The 17,736-nt window shown below is 38.6% G+C and overlaps 3 protein-coding genes across 4 annotated transcripts in view; 1 reads left to right on the top strand and 2 right to left on the bottom strand.

Annotated features, from left to right (window-relative positions):
- trim3b (tripartite motif containing 3b) overlaps nt 1-4,278 on the top strand; it is a 16,266-nt gene extending 11,988 nt beyond the window's left edge. For both annotated transcript variants that reach the window (XM_035666130.1, XM_035666129.1), the window contains 3 exons: nt 1,173-1,243; nt 1,438-1,578; nt 1,827-4,278. In XM_035666130.1, coding sequence (XP_035522023.1) covers nt 1,173-1,243; nt 1,438-1,578; nt 1,827-1,979 — 365 coding nt within the window. In that variant the 3' untranslated portion in view covers nt 1,980-4,278. The remainder of the gene's footprint in view (nt 1-1,172; nt 1,244-1,437; nt 1,579-1,826) is intronic.
- Nucleotides 4,279-7,233: 2,955 nt separating this feature from the next.
- Nucleotides 7,234-12,936, bottom strand: trim47 (tripartite motif containing 47). The gene is made up of 8 exons (XM_035667177.1): nt 12,688-12,936; nt 12,118-12,329; nt 9,694-9,739; nt 9,418-9,513; nt 8,945-9,169; nt 8,586-8,608; nt 8,373-8,494; nt 7,234-7,834 (listed from the first exon to the last, which is right to left on the bottom strand). The coding sequence occupies exons 1-8, from the start codon at nt 12,868-12,870 to the stop codon at nt 7,305-7,307; spliced, it is 1,437 nt and encodes a 478-aa protein (XP_035523070.1). The 5' UTR covers nt 12,871-12,936; the 3' UTR covers nt 7,234-7,304.
- Nucleotides 12,937-15,847: 2,911 nt separating this feature from the next.
- frem2a (FRAS1 related extracellular matrix 2a) overlaps nt 15,848-17,736 on the bottom strand; it is a 52,211-nt gene continuing 50,322 nt past the window's right edge. Inside the window, exons 22-24 of the mRNA XM_035666862.1 lie at nt 17,263-17,450; nt 17,002-17,148; nt 15,848-16,537 (exon numbers count right to left, since the gene is read on the bottom strand). Coding sequence (XP_035522755.1) covers nt 15,989-16,537; nt 17,002-17,148; nt 17,263-17,450 — 884 coding nt within the window. The 3' untranslated portion in view covers nt 15,848-15,988. The remainder of the gene's footprint in view (nt 16,538-17,001; nt 17,149-17,262; nt 17,451-17,736) is intronic.

Genomic DNA, 17,736 nt, shown 5'->3' with positions numbered 1-17,736 from the left:
TTAGCGTGACCCTAATCATTGGTCATATGACAGATATAAAACATAACACATCTTCAAAGCATTAATGTTTTCTTCCAGGTGAGTTTTAATTTCTCTATGCACTCTAAACACAAGGTAAATATTGTTAATAAGCATTACTGTCATCTCTGTCTTTTGGCTATAAATGTATTTCAATCAGTGCTAAGAGAAATTAAAACTCACCTCAAAGAAAACATTAATGCTTTTTTTTCACCTGTTTTACAGGTGAAAAAAAAAAGAAAATTAAGGAAATTAGAAATGTTATCCTGGCAAAACCCTTTTTTCACAGGTCCAGTTAACATTTAGGAAGATCTATTGGCAGAAATTGAGTATAATATTCAAAGGTATGTTTTTCATTAGTGTATAATCACCTGAAAATAAGAATAAATTAATAAGCCATTATCTACAGAGGGAACGGGTCCTCTTCCACAGAGGATGTTGATCCGCCATGTTTCTACAGCGTCTACAAGTACAGAATTTTTCACGAGTTTTGTGGCCACAGTAGTTTTGTTGTGGTGTTCAGTTCGTTGAAATTTGCAAACTTCACTGCTAGATGCCGCTAAACCTTTCACACTGGCCATTTAAGTCATAAACACAAGAGCTAAAAAAAAATTAGATTAGACTTAGTAAATCGATCACCAGAATTGTTTTTCTCACTCGCCTCTGAGGGCTTCTGTATTTTGTGTAAACGGCTATGAAAAGATCCTTGGGAATGATTTTCACTACTCTGACTCCAGTGCCATGCAACTAACTGATGTCCCGTTTGCTACAAGACAATCAGTGTGATGAGAGCTCATTAATGGGTAATTCAGCCAATAAGCTTTCATAAACAGCTACCCATGATACATTTTTGTAAGCCATCAGTGTAACCACTTATATGTAAGACAACAAATAACAGGAAAACAATTGTGTAACTCAAGTTAAAGCATCTAATGCATGAAAATAATGCCATCAAATTACTCCAAGCAAACCAGAACAGCTAACCATCTGATTAAACTGGGTTTTGTAATAGCAGTTTTTCGCACAGCTAGTTGTAATTTTTGTTTAAACAACCTACTAACAGTAAAGGGAATGGTGCAATCTACAGGAATCCGTTTCAGTTCCGAGTTTAGCAGGTTCCACAATAACCTGCCTCTCTCTCTCTCCTTATCTAGGTCCACACTTTGTTGCCGTGAACAACAAGAATGAAATTATTGTGACAGATTTTCACAATCACTCTGTGAAGGTAAGTCATGCTTTCTCCTGGACTCAAAGGATGAATTGTCTCTGAAGTTGCCACAAGCTTAATGTACTAATGTAGTATTCCTTTATTTAGATGCATGTTGATTTTCTATAGTTTACAGTGGATTATATTTATCTCCATTTAAGTGCACATGGAGAAGTAGACAAAATGTGTTTTTTACTGACTTCCTGTCCCAGGTGTACAGTGCAGATGGAGAGTTCTTGTTCAAATTTGGCTCTCATGGTGAAGGCAATGGCCAGTTCAATGCTCCTACTGGTGTGGCTGTAGATGCCAACGGAAACATCATTGTCGCTGACTGGGGTAACAGCAGAATACAGGTGAGATGGGTTATATTCTGTCTGCTAGCAACTTCACAACATTAAGACTCAGAACTTAGGTTTTTTTCACTTTTATAAACAGTGGGGTCATACTTAAGTTAGAAAGAATAAGTTACATTAAATCATGAAAATGCTATGAAAAAGGAAACGTTATAATAAAAAGCACAATAATAAATTTTGTTTGTAGAACAGCAGCTTAGTAAAAGGTCCAACATGACTCTAACCTTTTGTGTGTTTTATTATTTCAGGTGTTTGACAGCACAGGCTCCTTCTTATCTTACATTAACACATCAGCAGACCCGCTGTACGGCCCCCAGGGCCTCGCCCTCACCTCAGATGGACATGTGGCTGTTGCCGACTCCGGCAACCACTGCTTTAAAGTTTACAGATATCTGCAGTAGGCTGAGGGAAGACATTCGCCAACACAACTCCTGCTTAGACTTCACATACTGCTTGTGGACATAGAGCTGCAATGTGCCTGCACACTTTTCAGTGGCTCCAAGTTCTACATGTTCATTTCCTTTTAATTTTGTCTGTACATACTTTAGAAGATCTATACAGAATCACAATCAGGTTTTAACATACAAGGAATTTGCCTTAGTATATTGGTGCATAATAATAAACAAAGCATGAGAAAAATAAAAATAAAGATGAAAGCAAGTACTGAAAGTCAAGAAGCATAAATAGAAAAAAAAGGAAACTGACAGTAACATATGATAAAATATTGTAAGGACAACAAAAGAGAATATAATAATAATAAAACAACCCAAACACAAAAAACCAAGTGTAATTCAAATGTTTTTTAGGACAATATGAGCTAGTTATTCCAAAAAATATTGAAATTATTGGAAGAAGTAACATGAATTCCCAATCTGAGAGAAAATAAATCCTATCCCAAGACTATCCTGATGAAATAATGTTTAAAATAGTGACTAAGGAATAAACAAATTTTGTAATTAGCTCATTTCCTATCTGATAACCCACGGTCTTTCTTCTTTAAACTTTCAAAACAAATCAAAAGGTGTTTCAGCTCTATGTCTCACTAGTAGGACCTTACTAGATAGCCTGCCAGTTACAAAGTTGGTGATACACTGCAATTTATTTGGGAAATTCAAATGGCAGCAACCAGCAAACAAAGCGAGATAGAAGGGGAAGCCTACTACCTGGTGATGCTTTGTGATTGAACAATGCTCAGGCCTTTCCTTGAACACTGTTGCATGTCACTGCACTCCAAAAAAAAATCGACCCTGTCGTCACTGCCTTCAGTTTCTCACCGGTGAACACAACAGAACACATGCAGGAATGTGTTATTCTCATTCTGCACCTTAGCAGTCTGACAAGATCCCTGCACATGGATACAGGGGTTGTTTTTTTTTTCTTTTCATCCCTTAGATAAGAGTGATATGCAAGTTTTTTTTTGTTTTGGTACCCAAAGACAAGCATCAAGAAGCACAACAGTTAATCCCACAACAAGGTTTCCGAACACATACGAATCAGCTCTTCAACATTAAGTTCACTCCCTTCTAGCTAATCTTTCTCTTCTATTAACCAAAACAAACTTCATATATCTAACCCCACTAGTTCTTGCACTTTCGTGTATTCATATCTACAACCTAATGTAGTTGTACATATGCATATTTAGGTGTATATATGGATTTGATGTCCATGTTATTTCACTATATAGCCTACGTATTCCGACACTTAATGAATCGAGGATTTCAACACTGGACCATAATGCTCACACAGTAGAACGTAATGCCAAGTAGTAGCCAACTGAATGACTTGCAAGCATCAATGGAACTAAGTTGTATACACATTATTTGCTGTGTTTTATTTTTTCAAAGGACTTAATTTATTTTTTATTTTATTTTCTACATGATTTGTTCTACAAATTATTTTTCTAATTGGTGCATTTGAACTGTCTCCTCTTTGCCAAACATCGTTGTACATAGGCCTTGTAACTTGTAGCACTGAAAGCCGCTCTCCCTCTCTCTCTCGCCTCTTCCCAGAGCTCACATCCAGTTAAACAGTAACTTTTCCTTCTGCCAAAACATATTGTTGTAAGTTGTTGTTGAACATTGCACAAAATACAAATATTATAAGAGTAATATAGTTTGCAAGAGTAATATATGCCTCTGTGTATAGTTATCATTTAACATAATCATAAAGTATACTGTATATTACAATCATATTCTTGTTGTAGCTGACAAGCACCTTTTATCATGGATTTTTGTATTCATTTGCTTGGTAGTTCAGTGTTTTGAAGGTTTAATGTGTGGAGGAACACAACACCAGCTAACACGCAGTGACAGAGAACATTTTTCATCTGCATTATGAATAAACTGTCTGTCCCCGATAATTAATGTGTAATTCATTCTGTCCTTCCATCGGCATTTCCAGTTTATTGGAAAGCTCTCTGTAATGACCGATTTAGTTGACTTGCCTCCTCCATCAATTGGACCCCATGTGTTACTATGTTTTATTTTGTTTTTTATGTTTGTCTGTCACTGTAACTGACCTAACTCATGTCTGTGTGAAATAAAGGAAGCACATAAATGAAAGACTGTCAACCATCTCGTGTAGCCCACTGTATACTAGAAGAGGCCAGTCTTACAAGAAGTACCACACACACGCCACACATTTATGTAATCAAGGCAAATATATGATTGTAAATATTAAAGAATGACACTATGAACTGTTGTACAAATAGTCTTTTTTTGGTGTAACAATATTTCAGTTAATGAATGCATTCGTGTTTTCTTTTTCAACATATTAAAAATCAGCGTGCCCTTGTCTCTTGCTGACATGAGTCTGAATATCTGTAAGGTAATATAAGCAGCGATTACAGTTTGTGCTCCTGATAATGCTGTACTGTTTTCGTGTGTCCTCTGTTGAGGGAGATCACAGGCATCACCATGGAAACCAAGTTGTCCACAGAGATGCAGCTTATAAACATCAGACCAGCGAGTAGACGTATCACCCACGTTAATGTATTTGTAACAGTTAACTATTTATATTGCCCTTTATTAAAACCACATCTCTGCAAAGAGACAGGAAAATAAGTTAGTGCTAAGTCATTACTAAAGCAGGAGGAGGAGATGGAAAGAGCTGTTTTTCTCACCTCCTCCTTGAATGTTCTGGCAGTATGAAAACTGAATCAGCAACACCAAACTGCTATTCTGGTCCAACATCCTCATTTAACCATCAAACAGAGAGCAATAGTCCTCTAGAAAAAACCTCTTACTCTAAGCAGCAGCCTGGTCATTGCAGAGTCAGTAGCTGGGGTGTTTGGATGCAAATGAAAGAACCCTTACCGGAAACCTACAGGAAAGGTCAACATGGTTATTCAGGTATACAGATCTGACCATCTAACAGCCGGTGCACCTACTAAACTACTTCTACCAGAAGGAAATGGTTTAATATACTGATACTGCAAAGTAATAAAAAAAATCTGAACGTCTTCCTAAAATCTTGGTCCAATTTCAATAATTCAAAGAGTTGAATCTCACAACTGGCTAACTATGTCGTAATATCAGAGATAACTAATTCAGCAGGTTTTGACTCCACTAAGTTTGCACTGTGGGAAAATTAATTTGATTTAAAGCCAAATTACAGGCCATGAATACATTTTGATGTACTGCTGACTTTATATCACAGATTGGCAATTTCAAACAGAGGTAATAGAGAAAAGTGGGTAAAACAAGTGGATATATAGGCGTTCAAGAAATAAAACACAAGTCTTTTTCCTCTTTTAATCTCATTGTAAAGTCTGAGAAACACTAAGCACATTCATAGCAGGTGAAAGGGCCACAAACAGGGAGTACCAAGAGTATTTTTCTTTTTTTTTTTCCCCCCCCCCCCTCACACTTATCAAGACACAGCCCCAAAACTGCTATGTTGAATACACAAATGAAATCCAGAGCTGAAATGTATGTTCATTAAATGAGGTATGCAATCTTAGACAAAACAATAAGCAAATACTCAAAAGTTAAAGAGCACAGAGTTTTCCAGTTCTAACACGTGAACATTTCAGACGTCTAACTGAAAAAAGGAGCAATTTCATTGGCCACACCTACGGCCAATCTCAAATATCATCATGCTCTTAAATGTTTCTATTATGCTCCTCAATAAGATCATTTGAAAAAGAAAAAAGAAAAACAAAGTCACTGTATGACCCTGGAAGATGGCAAACATCCCACATGTAGGTTCATAGCCGCACTGTGGGGCAATGCACCTGGCAAAATAAAAACCCAGAGAGATCTCAAATAAGAAAATATTTAAATATACGTATATGAAGGAAGGAAAAAAAAAAAATTACACAATTGTCTAGATACATGTAGTTTTACATTCAAAATCAAATAAAACTGCATTAATTGATAGAAAATAAAAATCAGAAAGACGAGTAGGATAAAAAGACGCTAAGAATGTCAGACCACGGTCGACGAGCTAGCGATAAGACTAGAGACGGAGGATTGTGTTAAGAGAAAAAAATGAAAAAAGGTCGCGAGAGTCCATAAGGTTGGAGGACATGCTGCAAGTATGTTAAAAAGAAAAAAAAAAAACACACATGAAGAACTTCAGTTTTCATTTTAGTAAACCTGGACTCTTGGCTGTGAATCCTGACAGTTGTGGATGGAATGTCTTAAATACATCTAAACGTTCACCCATTAAGTGACAACATATTTGGGGATACGGCTGCAAATCTTAAATTGCCATTAGAATATTTTATAACCATTTGCTTTGTCTTACATCTGCTCATTCATAGGCAGACTGATAAAAATGTTTCAGATTTTTTAAAAAATACCTCCAACAAAGCAAAATGGCATGACCTCACGCCTTCAGTATCACTGCTTACATAAAATAGGCTGCAAAATGTGACCCAGAGGAATATACAGAGGAATTTGCGAGTCCAAAAGTGTCGACAAAGTACATCATAATAAAAAAAAATACATAAAGATGATTTTAAAAGTCTAATGATAAAATTATTTGAGCTGACGTTAACGTCCACAAAACAACTTGTTCCTGGAAATCTAACAATAGTCTGAGAGGTGAAATCCCAGTACAAGCTGGCCAATTTGAGTCAAATAATTCTAATCAGCGCCGACTGTTCTTCAGCCTAGAATTAATGACGGAATCTTAACTGTCAACAGCTATCAATGTGATAACCGTGTCTCATGCCCTTCAAGTTCTACCTAACAAGGCAACAGCACGGACCCTGTCTGGCAAAAACGTAGTTAATGTACAGTAGTATGGCATAGCAGTTGCTAACAGGATAAGAGCTGTACATGCTCTGATCAACAAGAGCATCTGAGGCATCTGCATCCCAGCAGACACAGTGATATAGACAGCAAAGCACCTCTCCAAAAACCCCCCAGCCACAGTAGCCAGGGGTATAAACCTACAGTGTGTGTCTAGGTTGAAAGATACTGAATTTCAAATTTTCTATTCCAAAAAGAGAATAAAGTAAGTTCTTCCTTACAGCCGAAGTGTGACAAGACACCTGGTAATTCTTATTCAGTATTAATTCCTATTTTCAAACACTAGTAAGACCAACAAGTAACAGCTCAAATGCGTACAGTACATGGCTGAAGGGTCAACATCACCCTGGCTCTCCAGTCTGGTCTGTGAGATAAAACCTTGCTGGGCCGCAACAGGCAAATCTGAAAACACCGGCACACTCGAGTTTACGCTTAGATAGCTAAATTTAAACACTCATCACAGCTCTCTCAGTAATAGTGGCATATCTGCAGCCTGCTGCCTGGGTCATTCTTTCCTGGGCTGAAGAAAGGATACACAGGCTCTTCAAAGCAGGTGTCAAACATGTACAGTCTCTTCATTGTGACGGCATCATAGAAACTAAGACGCCCATTGTCGTAGTCCAGGTACACGCCGACCCGAGGAGAGTTCCAGTAATCGGCGACAGGGATGCGCCCGTCCTCTCCGTTGGCATACAGCCGGTCCTGCAGACACAGGCTCCAGTACCCTGCGGAGGGAGTGAGGCTGACGAAGCCCTTTCTGTTGCTGCACTCGGTGGTGACTCCCAGGTACCACACACCTTTGTCCTTCACATCCACCTCCCAGTAGTGCTGGCCGCTGGCGTACTGGGCTGTGGCAAGGACGCCGCAGAACCGGGTGAAGCGAGCTGGCAGGTCTGGCTCCTGGTTGCGAACGCGGCCCTCCTCCACTTTTGTGTCAAAGTCTGAGATGAGCAGGTTTGGGTGAGCTGTGTCTGGGTCTAAGGTGAGGTTCTGAGGCACTACACAGACAGACAGGGAGAGATTAGCTCACCTTGCTCTTACATTGACTGAAGCTGGCAGCACATTTGGAAAAAAGAGAAAAATACGTCATTTAGGCTCACATTCACACCAATTTAGACTCTCCAATGAACCTACATGTCTTTGGACTGTTGGTGGAAACAGCATCTGAGATACAGGTCCATATGAAAGTCAGAACAAACTTTTAAATTAGGCCTTTTAGATTTAATGAGTAAAAACTTAGCAACTGGCTTGCTTATTTCTGATCTCACATTTGTTTAGAAACAGATTTTAGTGGACTAAGTGGAAGTTTACGCAGCCTAATTTATTCATTCAGGGCACAGAACCACTCCAGTGGTGGCGTAGATGACATGGGAATAATATGTTGTTAAATTAAGTTGAATAAATAGGATTTATGTAGGGGAAATAAACAAAAGCTTGCTGATGCCATTGTGCTGTGCTTTATTTTACAAAAATTCAAATTGGATTTATATATATATATATAAAATAACTATACTATACTATAATAAAATAACTCACTGGTATGCAGCACGTGCATCATCTTCTTCCACATGATAAGCTGGAAGGGCCCTGAGAAGTCTGTAAATTCAGTCTGACAATTAACCGTCTCGAGGGATGTGAATGGCTTGCAATGGATGACTCTGTGGAAGAAAGATTGAATAAAGGTTTAAAGTCATTTTCAAAATGGATTTTTATAGGTCCATATCAAATAAACAACTGTAAGTTACTTACTCATTGAATGTGTCAGAAAGGCTCTGTTGGAAGAAATAAAAATAAATAAATATTGAACACGCGTCATGTTTTCCTCAAGTGAATTTTGTTTGTGTACAGTCAGTTTTAAAATGCAATTCAAAACACGAGTAAGCTTCATAACACGTTTAAGCTTCCGTTCACACCAACAGAGTTCCCAAAATAAAATGTTCCCATCTACCATTTCAAGGATGCATTCTGAAAAAATAAATCAATTCAGTGTAGTATTTATTCATGATCCTTATTGCACACTGACCGAAACATTATCCATAGTTACTGTAGAGCTCTAGCAGAGGCATGGTCTTTTAGGAGTCGAATCACCTCTGATATGTTAGACTGACCTCAAAGCTAGTTTTCCCACTGATGTGGCTGTGGATATTAGCTATAGCTTTGTCCACAGCCGCCGCCTCCGTCTCCACAATCTTCAAGTTGTCGTCTATGACGGCCATGGTGGCCACTTCCTCTGCATCCAGGCACTCAAGCAGGGAGTCCCTTTCATCTAATAAGAATTGGACCAAGGCACCAACATCTGCTTCAATCTTCTCCTTGAGTCTCTGCTTCTTCAACTAGAGGATAGAGAGGTTCAGAGGACTAAGATAAAAGATTTGATGATGTATGATGTTCAATGTTAACAGTGTGTACCATAATGTTTATTTGTTTATTATATTATTATATTATATATTTAAAAAAAAAAAATCTATCTCTCAAGTACTTCTAATCACCATTAGGCCCCCCATTAACCTTAACTTTACGTGTGGCCTCAACATGTAAATGTCAATAGCAAAAAATAAAATAAAAACAAAATAATCCGTACCCTGACTTCGTTTCTGGTGCGCTCATCAGACGATATAACTTTTACACATTGAGACTTCTGCCAGTTGAGCTCCATTAATCTCAATTTCAACTCCATCTGTAAGTGCACACAGGAAATAATGAATCATGATATCACAGACAGAGAAAAATGAATGAAGTGCAAATAGTCTAGAAGTAGTGAATAAGACATGTGGCAAAGGCTATACAATCTGTAATACACTCAGTCAAATACACAGTAGGAGAATTCATCTTTGCAAAGTCAAACATTTAGGCTTACCTTCATGTCATTCACAACTTCTGGCACTGGTGCTACCTCATGGTGTCTGAAACAGCCAAACAAATGAGCAGGCAGTTAGTAGCAACTCGAATGACCACTCCGAGGTTGTATCTACCATTTGCCATCTGCAGTGTACATCCATGTCTGACTCAATATATGTAGTGATAACTTTGAAGTAATTTAATAAAATAATAAAAGGTATTTGTGCATTTTTTGGCAAGAAATATCACTATATTGACATGCATTATACCAGTGAATTGTTTCAGTGATAAACATGCAGTCTTCAGTTAGAGAACACTTTTACAGATGAGTACAGAGGACTTCTAGAGAGCTTAGTCACATGGTGCAACAACAATCACCTGAAGGTCAATACCTGCAAAAACGATGGACTGCAATGCTTCAAATATGGATGATGCTGCAAAGAAGCTACATTCTGAAACTAGGATGCTTCTTACACTCACACACCTTCAGCCTGGCAGCACAGATGTTCTTTACAGTCAATTTTATTTCTAACTTTAAAATGCGTAAAATCTATTTCACTGTAGAGTGTGGATTTGCTCAGCTGCCCGTTCCCCTGCACTCTCACAGAAACACAGACAACGGACCTTAACGCGGGTCTTTACAGTCCCTCCTCTCCGTGCGCACCTGACATGGTTTTCAACGCGACAACGTGATTACGCCTTTCAGTTTCCTAGCAGTTAAGAAACACACGACAAGCTGCAGCCTTTATTTACTGACAAACTAACTACACAGTACATTCAATGCTTAACTGACATTCATCGTCATTATCTGCTGCTTGTACTCCCACTACGCACAAACACCTCCGGACTGCCCTGTGCTCTTAACACAACTGGCAGAGACGCAAAGCTCCTAGCTAGTAAGGATAGCTATACTTTGTTGTAATTTATTTGTTCATGACATTATGATGTCAAAATAAAATTGACTTTTGACCCATTTCATATACAATCTCATTACTTAATTTTATCCTCTTAGATATTTGCGTGAAATGTTGTCATATTTAGTGCATGAATTCTTTGACCACCATCCTGGAGTCCAAGGGTTGAGGTTACATTTGTTCCTGAGATATCACATTCACAAGAACAGGATGGCTGGACCTACAACCTATAAACATAATGCCTCTGGCCACGGCTTTTGTGGAGGCATAAAAAGTGTGGAACCAGTGAGAGGATGTGAATTTGTGCACAGTACAAACAAAATGTGGTGCTACTTGTAAAAGCATTGTTCATAGCGCCACTAGTGGCCAAAGAACTCCACAGGGTACATTTAGAGACCATAGGAGCAATTTTCTCAAAACTGTGGGTGCACGCTTAGGTTACATACGGTCTTTTACTTCCACTCATGTTGAAAAGGTGTAAATAAATGTACTCCATGTACTCTGTTGCTAAGCAATTAATTCATCCTTGACAAAATTTCACCAGCCCTGACATTTGCTAAAACTCTTGCTTTATTGTCCATATGAATTTGTAGTGAAATCCAATGTCCTCTACTCTGGAAGAGAACTGTTTCCATTGAGCGCCTTTACCACTTTCTTTACCCAATCATCCACGGACACGTTACTTACACATAATGATAAAAAGCTAAAACAACTGAGTGTACATCGAAAATTGTGTGATGTACTGTTGAAGAAACCAGTGGACATGAGAGTTGGTACACTGCAAAAAAGTGACATGACATCAAAATGCTTATTTGAAACAAAGTAGCAAGCAATAAATTGGATTTTTTCTTCAGCCCATATCTCACCTGCTTCCCTTGTACCCTCTTATATATACACACATACACACACACTTATTTTACTTTGAAGACAGCAATGACAAATGATTACTTGTACTGTTCCTACTACACCCACAGTGGTGTTTGTAACAAAGTTTGTGATGCCATTATGAAATCATTTGTAATGGGATGAGTGAGTAATTTAGGTAATACAAGATAAAACGATGAAGTAACATGATGCTGGTAAAAGACGGCGGCATACTGATTAAACTTAGATTGGATTATCTCATTAACATTTAAGTGTGTGCATTTGCATGACAAAGACACAACACAGAAAAGCATCACTTTACTGACTGAAATAAACTGCGGTGCTCCTGTACTGATATTTTGCCCTTCTCCTATTCGCATCGCTGCATGTTCATAGAATTGACAATGTTAAAGCCCCAGTGTTCATAAGATTAATACTTATCAATCATAATCAATAAACTGTTAGGTGTTTGGTTGCTGTCAACAATGTACACTGGCAACCTGACCTGAGAAATCTCTGTGACTAATAGTTAAAACGGATTCTTAATTGGAAAGTATCAGTGCATTTCAATTACTCTGCAAAAAATAAATATATGTTTAATAACTAACCTAAAGAAATATGTGTGTAGTTTTCCTATAAAGAAAAAAGGTAAGAACACAACCAACCTGTGCGCTCTAGATTCCCTGCAGACTACACAGATGGGCCTCTTATCAGTTTGGCAGTACAATTTCAGCTCTTCTCCATGTTGTTCACACTTGCCATCTACTTTGACGGGCTTAGACTGTGCAGGACAAGACCCCAGACACTCCAGGTCGTCCAGTTTTGCCACCAGGTTCTGCACCAGGTAGTTTTTGGTGAAGCTCCGCTTGTTGAACACCTGGCAGGAACAAAGAAGGCAACCGAGAAAGACGCAGAATTGTAACCGAGCCCAAAGTCAGCATTAATGCGTGGACAGTTTCATTTAGTCTGCATTATAGCACATCATTAATAGCCAGGACACAAAGTTACTTCATTACTGTTAAGCTAACTGACCTGCTTATGGCTAGCGTTAGCAATCATAGCAACAGCAGCCACAAAATGCACTGCGTAGCCAATGTTATTTTTCAAACACAAACCGTGAACCAGCTACTTTCTATTCGCTTTTAAACACTTGAAAGTGATACTGTCACACGCGTACCAAACATAATTTGGGAGGAAAACACGGCAGGAAACACAGACAGCCTGTATGAACTTACCGTTCGGCATTGAGGGCACTGATACCCGTAGTCTCCGCCATTTTCATCCCAGTGCATGCAGATGCAAAACCGACAGAAATTATGCCCGCATTTCAGTATGACGGGGTCTTTGAAGAAGTCCAAACAAATTGCACACGTGAGCTCTTTCTTCAGGTCGTCTCCAGCTGCTCCAGCAGTAGCCATGTTTAAATTACAATCCGAAGGCAGCAGCAACACTGCCGCTGTAGGAAGTGAAGGAGGAGGTGGGAGGGAAAGGGCTCATTTGTGGTGCGTCATATTCCGTGTTAACCAATCAGACACCCTCATCTCTCTCTCTCTCTCTCTCTCTCTCTCTCTGTCTCTCTCTTCTGTTTTTTTAATTTCAATTGCTGGCATTGATGTTAATTTGAAAGCAACACCGAACACAATACTAAAAAAACAAATATAATATAATTAAGTAAACAGTCCATTGCGTTTAGAATACATTTCATAAAAAATACAAAAAATAATATTCTTTAAAACAACAAACTAGCAAACAGAAAAGGTGTGTTCCATATGTACAAAACAAGATATTGATTTGTCACATTCAGTAATATTATTTTAATGTCTGTCCCTCAGTTTGTGACATGCAGTCACATATTGTGCAGCTAGGTTTGCTGCAAGTCCCTCTCCTAATATAACCTTTAGTTTTTCATTGTCATTTAACTCTTTAAAGTCTGGCGTTTTTCACATTTTAAGAAAAAAAGATCTCTTTTTGTGTCATTCTCCCCCCCAGTCAGGTTGCAACCTGACTCATTTTCAAGTTTCCCAGGTCTCTGAAGGCTGACCATTAAAATGTTTTCTACATAGCTGAGACCAAGCACTTTCAGTAGGCAAAATACTCAAACATTTAGGTGTTTGCTGGATTTGTCCAACAATTTACAAGGTCAAAACACAAGCACTGAATGTTGCTTGCTTTCTATTCTCAAGTCAAGTCAGGTTTTATGGGTGTAAGGTCTCAGGTATGCCTCAAAGCACTGAAGTCTAATCAATCAACAAAAACCAGTAAGCAACAATATTTATTCTTAAATACATATACATAAAAACCCATTCATAAAAAGACACAAACTGAATATCAAGTTTGATTGTGCTAAAATTGTCATATACATGGGGATAACTGACTGTGGGATATACATTACATTGCATAGCTTGGATTGGCATGTGAGGGATGTGACTCAAAAAGTGCATTCAATGTCAGATATGGTGTTATTTCCAAATGCATCAGGGCCAAAAAATAATAATAAAAAAAAAAATCACAGCTTGGATTTCAGTAGCCTGTTAGTTGTATAAACCATCACATCCCTTGCTGAATCACAACTCAGCTGATTTCCGGCTCATTAGCTAGCCCTGATAAATATTGGAAATAATTATACAATGATGACTGACAACACCATAATAAGACAAATATTCAGGAACACTGATCTCAGCATGTTGTATATCCATAGCAGATTAAGACGTTTACCAACACATGTAAACAAGACATTTCACCAGTGATATCAACAAAATAATGAGACACAGATTATATCGAATGTCTCAAACGTAACATTTCTTATGGTGACATACTGATTTGTAAGCAGCTGTTTAGTTTGCATCCTTTGTTCAAAAAACGTGACTCAGAACACTGAAATCCCACACAGCACTAGTGACAAATAAAGCTCACAGGAGCATAATGTGAGAAGAATAGGGGTCAAATGATTGGATATGGATACAGTATTTGCATTTCACAGCACCACACTTATTAGCAGTGTAACACATAAGTGGAAAGTGGCTTTGTATGAGATTCTCTTCAGTCAAGAGTAGTAAATTGTTTTACACCACATGGTCCATTCTCTGTAAAAGAAATAACTCCTGAGATGAGTGTTTATATATATGTATATATATATATATATATATATACGTACCTTAACCAGTGTTATTTAAAAAAAATATTCAACATTATGTATGAATAAAATGTATAAATATGACAATATCACAGGAACACACAGTGGAGCAACACTGTGATGATGGATAACAGTAAACATTGTGGTAACACAAGGTAAAGTAAATAACTGAGTTTACAAAAATACAGACAATATTAGAAAAAACAAACAGTGGGAACAACCCAACTCAGCAGCAACAGACATGCTCAATACATCTAGTAAAACATTCCTCATCATATGGTAAGTAAAATAAAGAAAAGTAGACAGAGTGAATGAATACAATGATTAGCTGGTTAATAAACATAAATCCTGATGACAGCAGTGGTATTCATCTCCTGCAGTCTGATAAGAGAGCTCCGCAAGTTTAGTTAACAGAGGAACAAGTGGTGGGATCTTGTTTGTACAATTTTTTTTTACAATTTTTGTTACACATTGTATAATCCAGAAATGACCCAGAAAATATTTCAGCACAAAATTGTAGGCCTAAAGGCACACTTCATCTCAAAATGAATATTAGTTTACCTAATGCAGTCTCCTAATGCAGTCTTTCATGTTTTGTGGCCAAACACTTAGCTATAATAAGTCCAATGTTTACCTTTAAATTCCCAATATTTCCCTAAATGATATTATCCTGGCAATGAATGGACAGTAGGTGTTTTAGGTGATTATAGTGGAAATACTTTTGCAGCCATAATGCAGTCGTTAAGATACTAACAGGAGTATATTGTACAATCTGTGTGCAGACATAAATTAGATCCTTTGCAAGCTGTGGAAAAGATGGTCTTGTTGCCTTGGGAGATAGACAAAAGTATCTTACAAACTTCAGAGAAGTTCTGACTGACATAGGGGCAGGACGATAATATCGTGATGAGTGTTCTTTTTGAGGTGAAGTATTCCTTTTAGTATGAACATTGACATCATCGAGTCCCCTTTACCCCAGATACACCTGCAGCACTAAATCTCTGACTTGGCCTGCGTGACACTACCTTTATGAGAAAAGTGCTCTCCGTGACTGTCCTGAAGGGATATAGCTGCTTCAGGCACTTTAACACCATAAAGCCAGTAAGAGAGAGGAAATACCATGCTACTAGCAGCACAAGTTGGAATGTTAAGTGAAGACAGCGTATAGGACTTTCGTGCTGTTTTCTGGTGCAGTGATCAACGTACATAATGGATCCCATACTGTAGAAATCCCCCCCCAACTAACAAGCACACACACACGCCCAATAATGCATGGGATCAATCTCAGATTTTTGGTGTTATGAAAGTAATTTAATACCAGTTTAAGAAAAAACATCCAAAATTTTACAAAAGCCCCCACATCTTCACCCCTTTGTCCATCTGTCCATCCACATATCCGTTGCTCAAACCTCTGAGCTGTTGTGGCAGTCTTGCATCCTCACCACCAACATGGGCTCCGTACTGACAGACCCTTTCACCACCTCCTGCACCCCCTCCCTCCATCCCTCCTTCCCATCCTTCTGTCTGGATCTCAGCACGAGTATGATGGTGACAATAATGAGGACAGTCAGCAGCAGCCCCACCAGTGCCCCCACAACAGTCACCAGACCCTCCTCCTCCTCCTCTGCGTTGAGCTCACTAGGTTCCAGCCCATCGGGAAACAACTCATTTGGCCCCCCTGCCCGACGCTTGGTGCGGTCCAAAGTAATGTGCATGATATTGGTGCCACGGTTGTTGTCCACACCGATATCCTCAGTCACCTCTGGGACTTCATCGCCAGCTGATCTCCTGGAGCGATGACCTCTGCTGCTTGACGAGGTCAAGGCGAGATCGTTGCTTGTGGAAACCAGGGAGTGATACTCTAGGCTGCGCTTTCCAATGCCTCTGTTTGCATTCTCTTTGGAGCGGACTGTGTAAATGGTGTGCATGTACCACTCACGGCCTGCAGCAACCTGAAGAAAACACAAAATAACAGAAAGCAAACAGAATTGGTTATGAGTCCAAAATGAGCATGGCTTGCAAATATAATTATCTACATTAAGTTTTAATAAGATTTGACTGAATTTATTTGATGATTAAAAACATAATAACTCTGCACTGCAACTCAGCAGTAGTACAATCATCGAGATTGAATCACAATAAAGATTCATGACTACCCCCCATTGTGGTCCTCTAACATACAACAAATGTCACAATACAACATAAAACCCTAACACCAGACGAAGCAGAACATACAGTACTGTACATACAATAGGCGAGGGGCAAAGCCTGCATGTTCCAAGCTCTTGGCTTTGCAACTATATTTCACAACAGCACATATAAAGTAAAGCTTTTTGAGTTTACTTACTACTGTAGCTGCTGGTTCACAATAAAAAAAATGTCCATTGGCTATAAGGAATAGTAAGCTGTAAAATACCTGGAACATGGCTGTAGAGTCCAACCTAAAACCATCAGACCCTGGCTGTTTGACGAGGGACATGGCTGATGGATCATCCACTGCCAGCACTGCATTAAAAGCAACATCGCCAAACCCACGTGCCTGAGTCTCTGGCTGTGCCTTGTCCTGGTGAGGTGTGTTAGATTGAGGGGGAAAAAAGGAAGGACAGGCATTATTTTTAGTGTTGATTGTAAAATATTATTTTGCATCTCTCCGTATTAAAAACCTGAATATGCTCACAAGAATCTTGAATCTGTAGAGCAATGACGGGGAGTCAGCAAGGCAGCCAAATTCAAACTTGGTTGGGTTGTACTTTGGTACATATCCATCAGCACCAGTGCAGAGGAACACCTTCTCTATGCTACAGAAGAAAGAGTCTCCCAGGTTCTGCACAGGGTCCACCATCACACGACCGTAGATCGTATCACCTGACATAAAGGAAGAGAACATAATTGTAAAGCCCACACAAAGTCATTATTATAAACCTTACTTAGAAACCCAAGCAAGATAGGATATTTAATATGTAAATAGAAATTAGTGTGAACGGCTATATTGGTGGGATCTTTTAGCTGATGAACTACAAATCCATGTGCAAATATCCACAGAAAACCATAGCTTTTAAATTGCATTTCTACCTTTTAAAGGTCCAGTGTATAACATTTATGAGGATCTATTGGCAGAAATGCAATTTTCATTAGTGTATAAACCCCTGAA

The sequence above is a fragment of the Morone saxatilis genome, unplaced genomic scaffold (genome assembly GCF_004916995.1).
Source record: "Morone saxatilis isolate NCDOM2014 unplaced genomic scaffold, NCSU_SB_2.0 Contig20, whole genome shotgun sequence".
NCBI classification, from domain to species: domain Eukaryota; kingdom Metazoa; phylum Chordata; class Actinopteri; family Moronidae; genus Morone; species Morone saxatilis.
The sequence above is the reverse complement of the archived record's forward strand: the minus strand, read 5'-3'. Positions and strand labels throughout refer to the sequence as shown.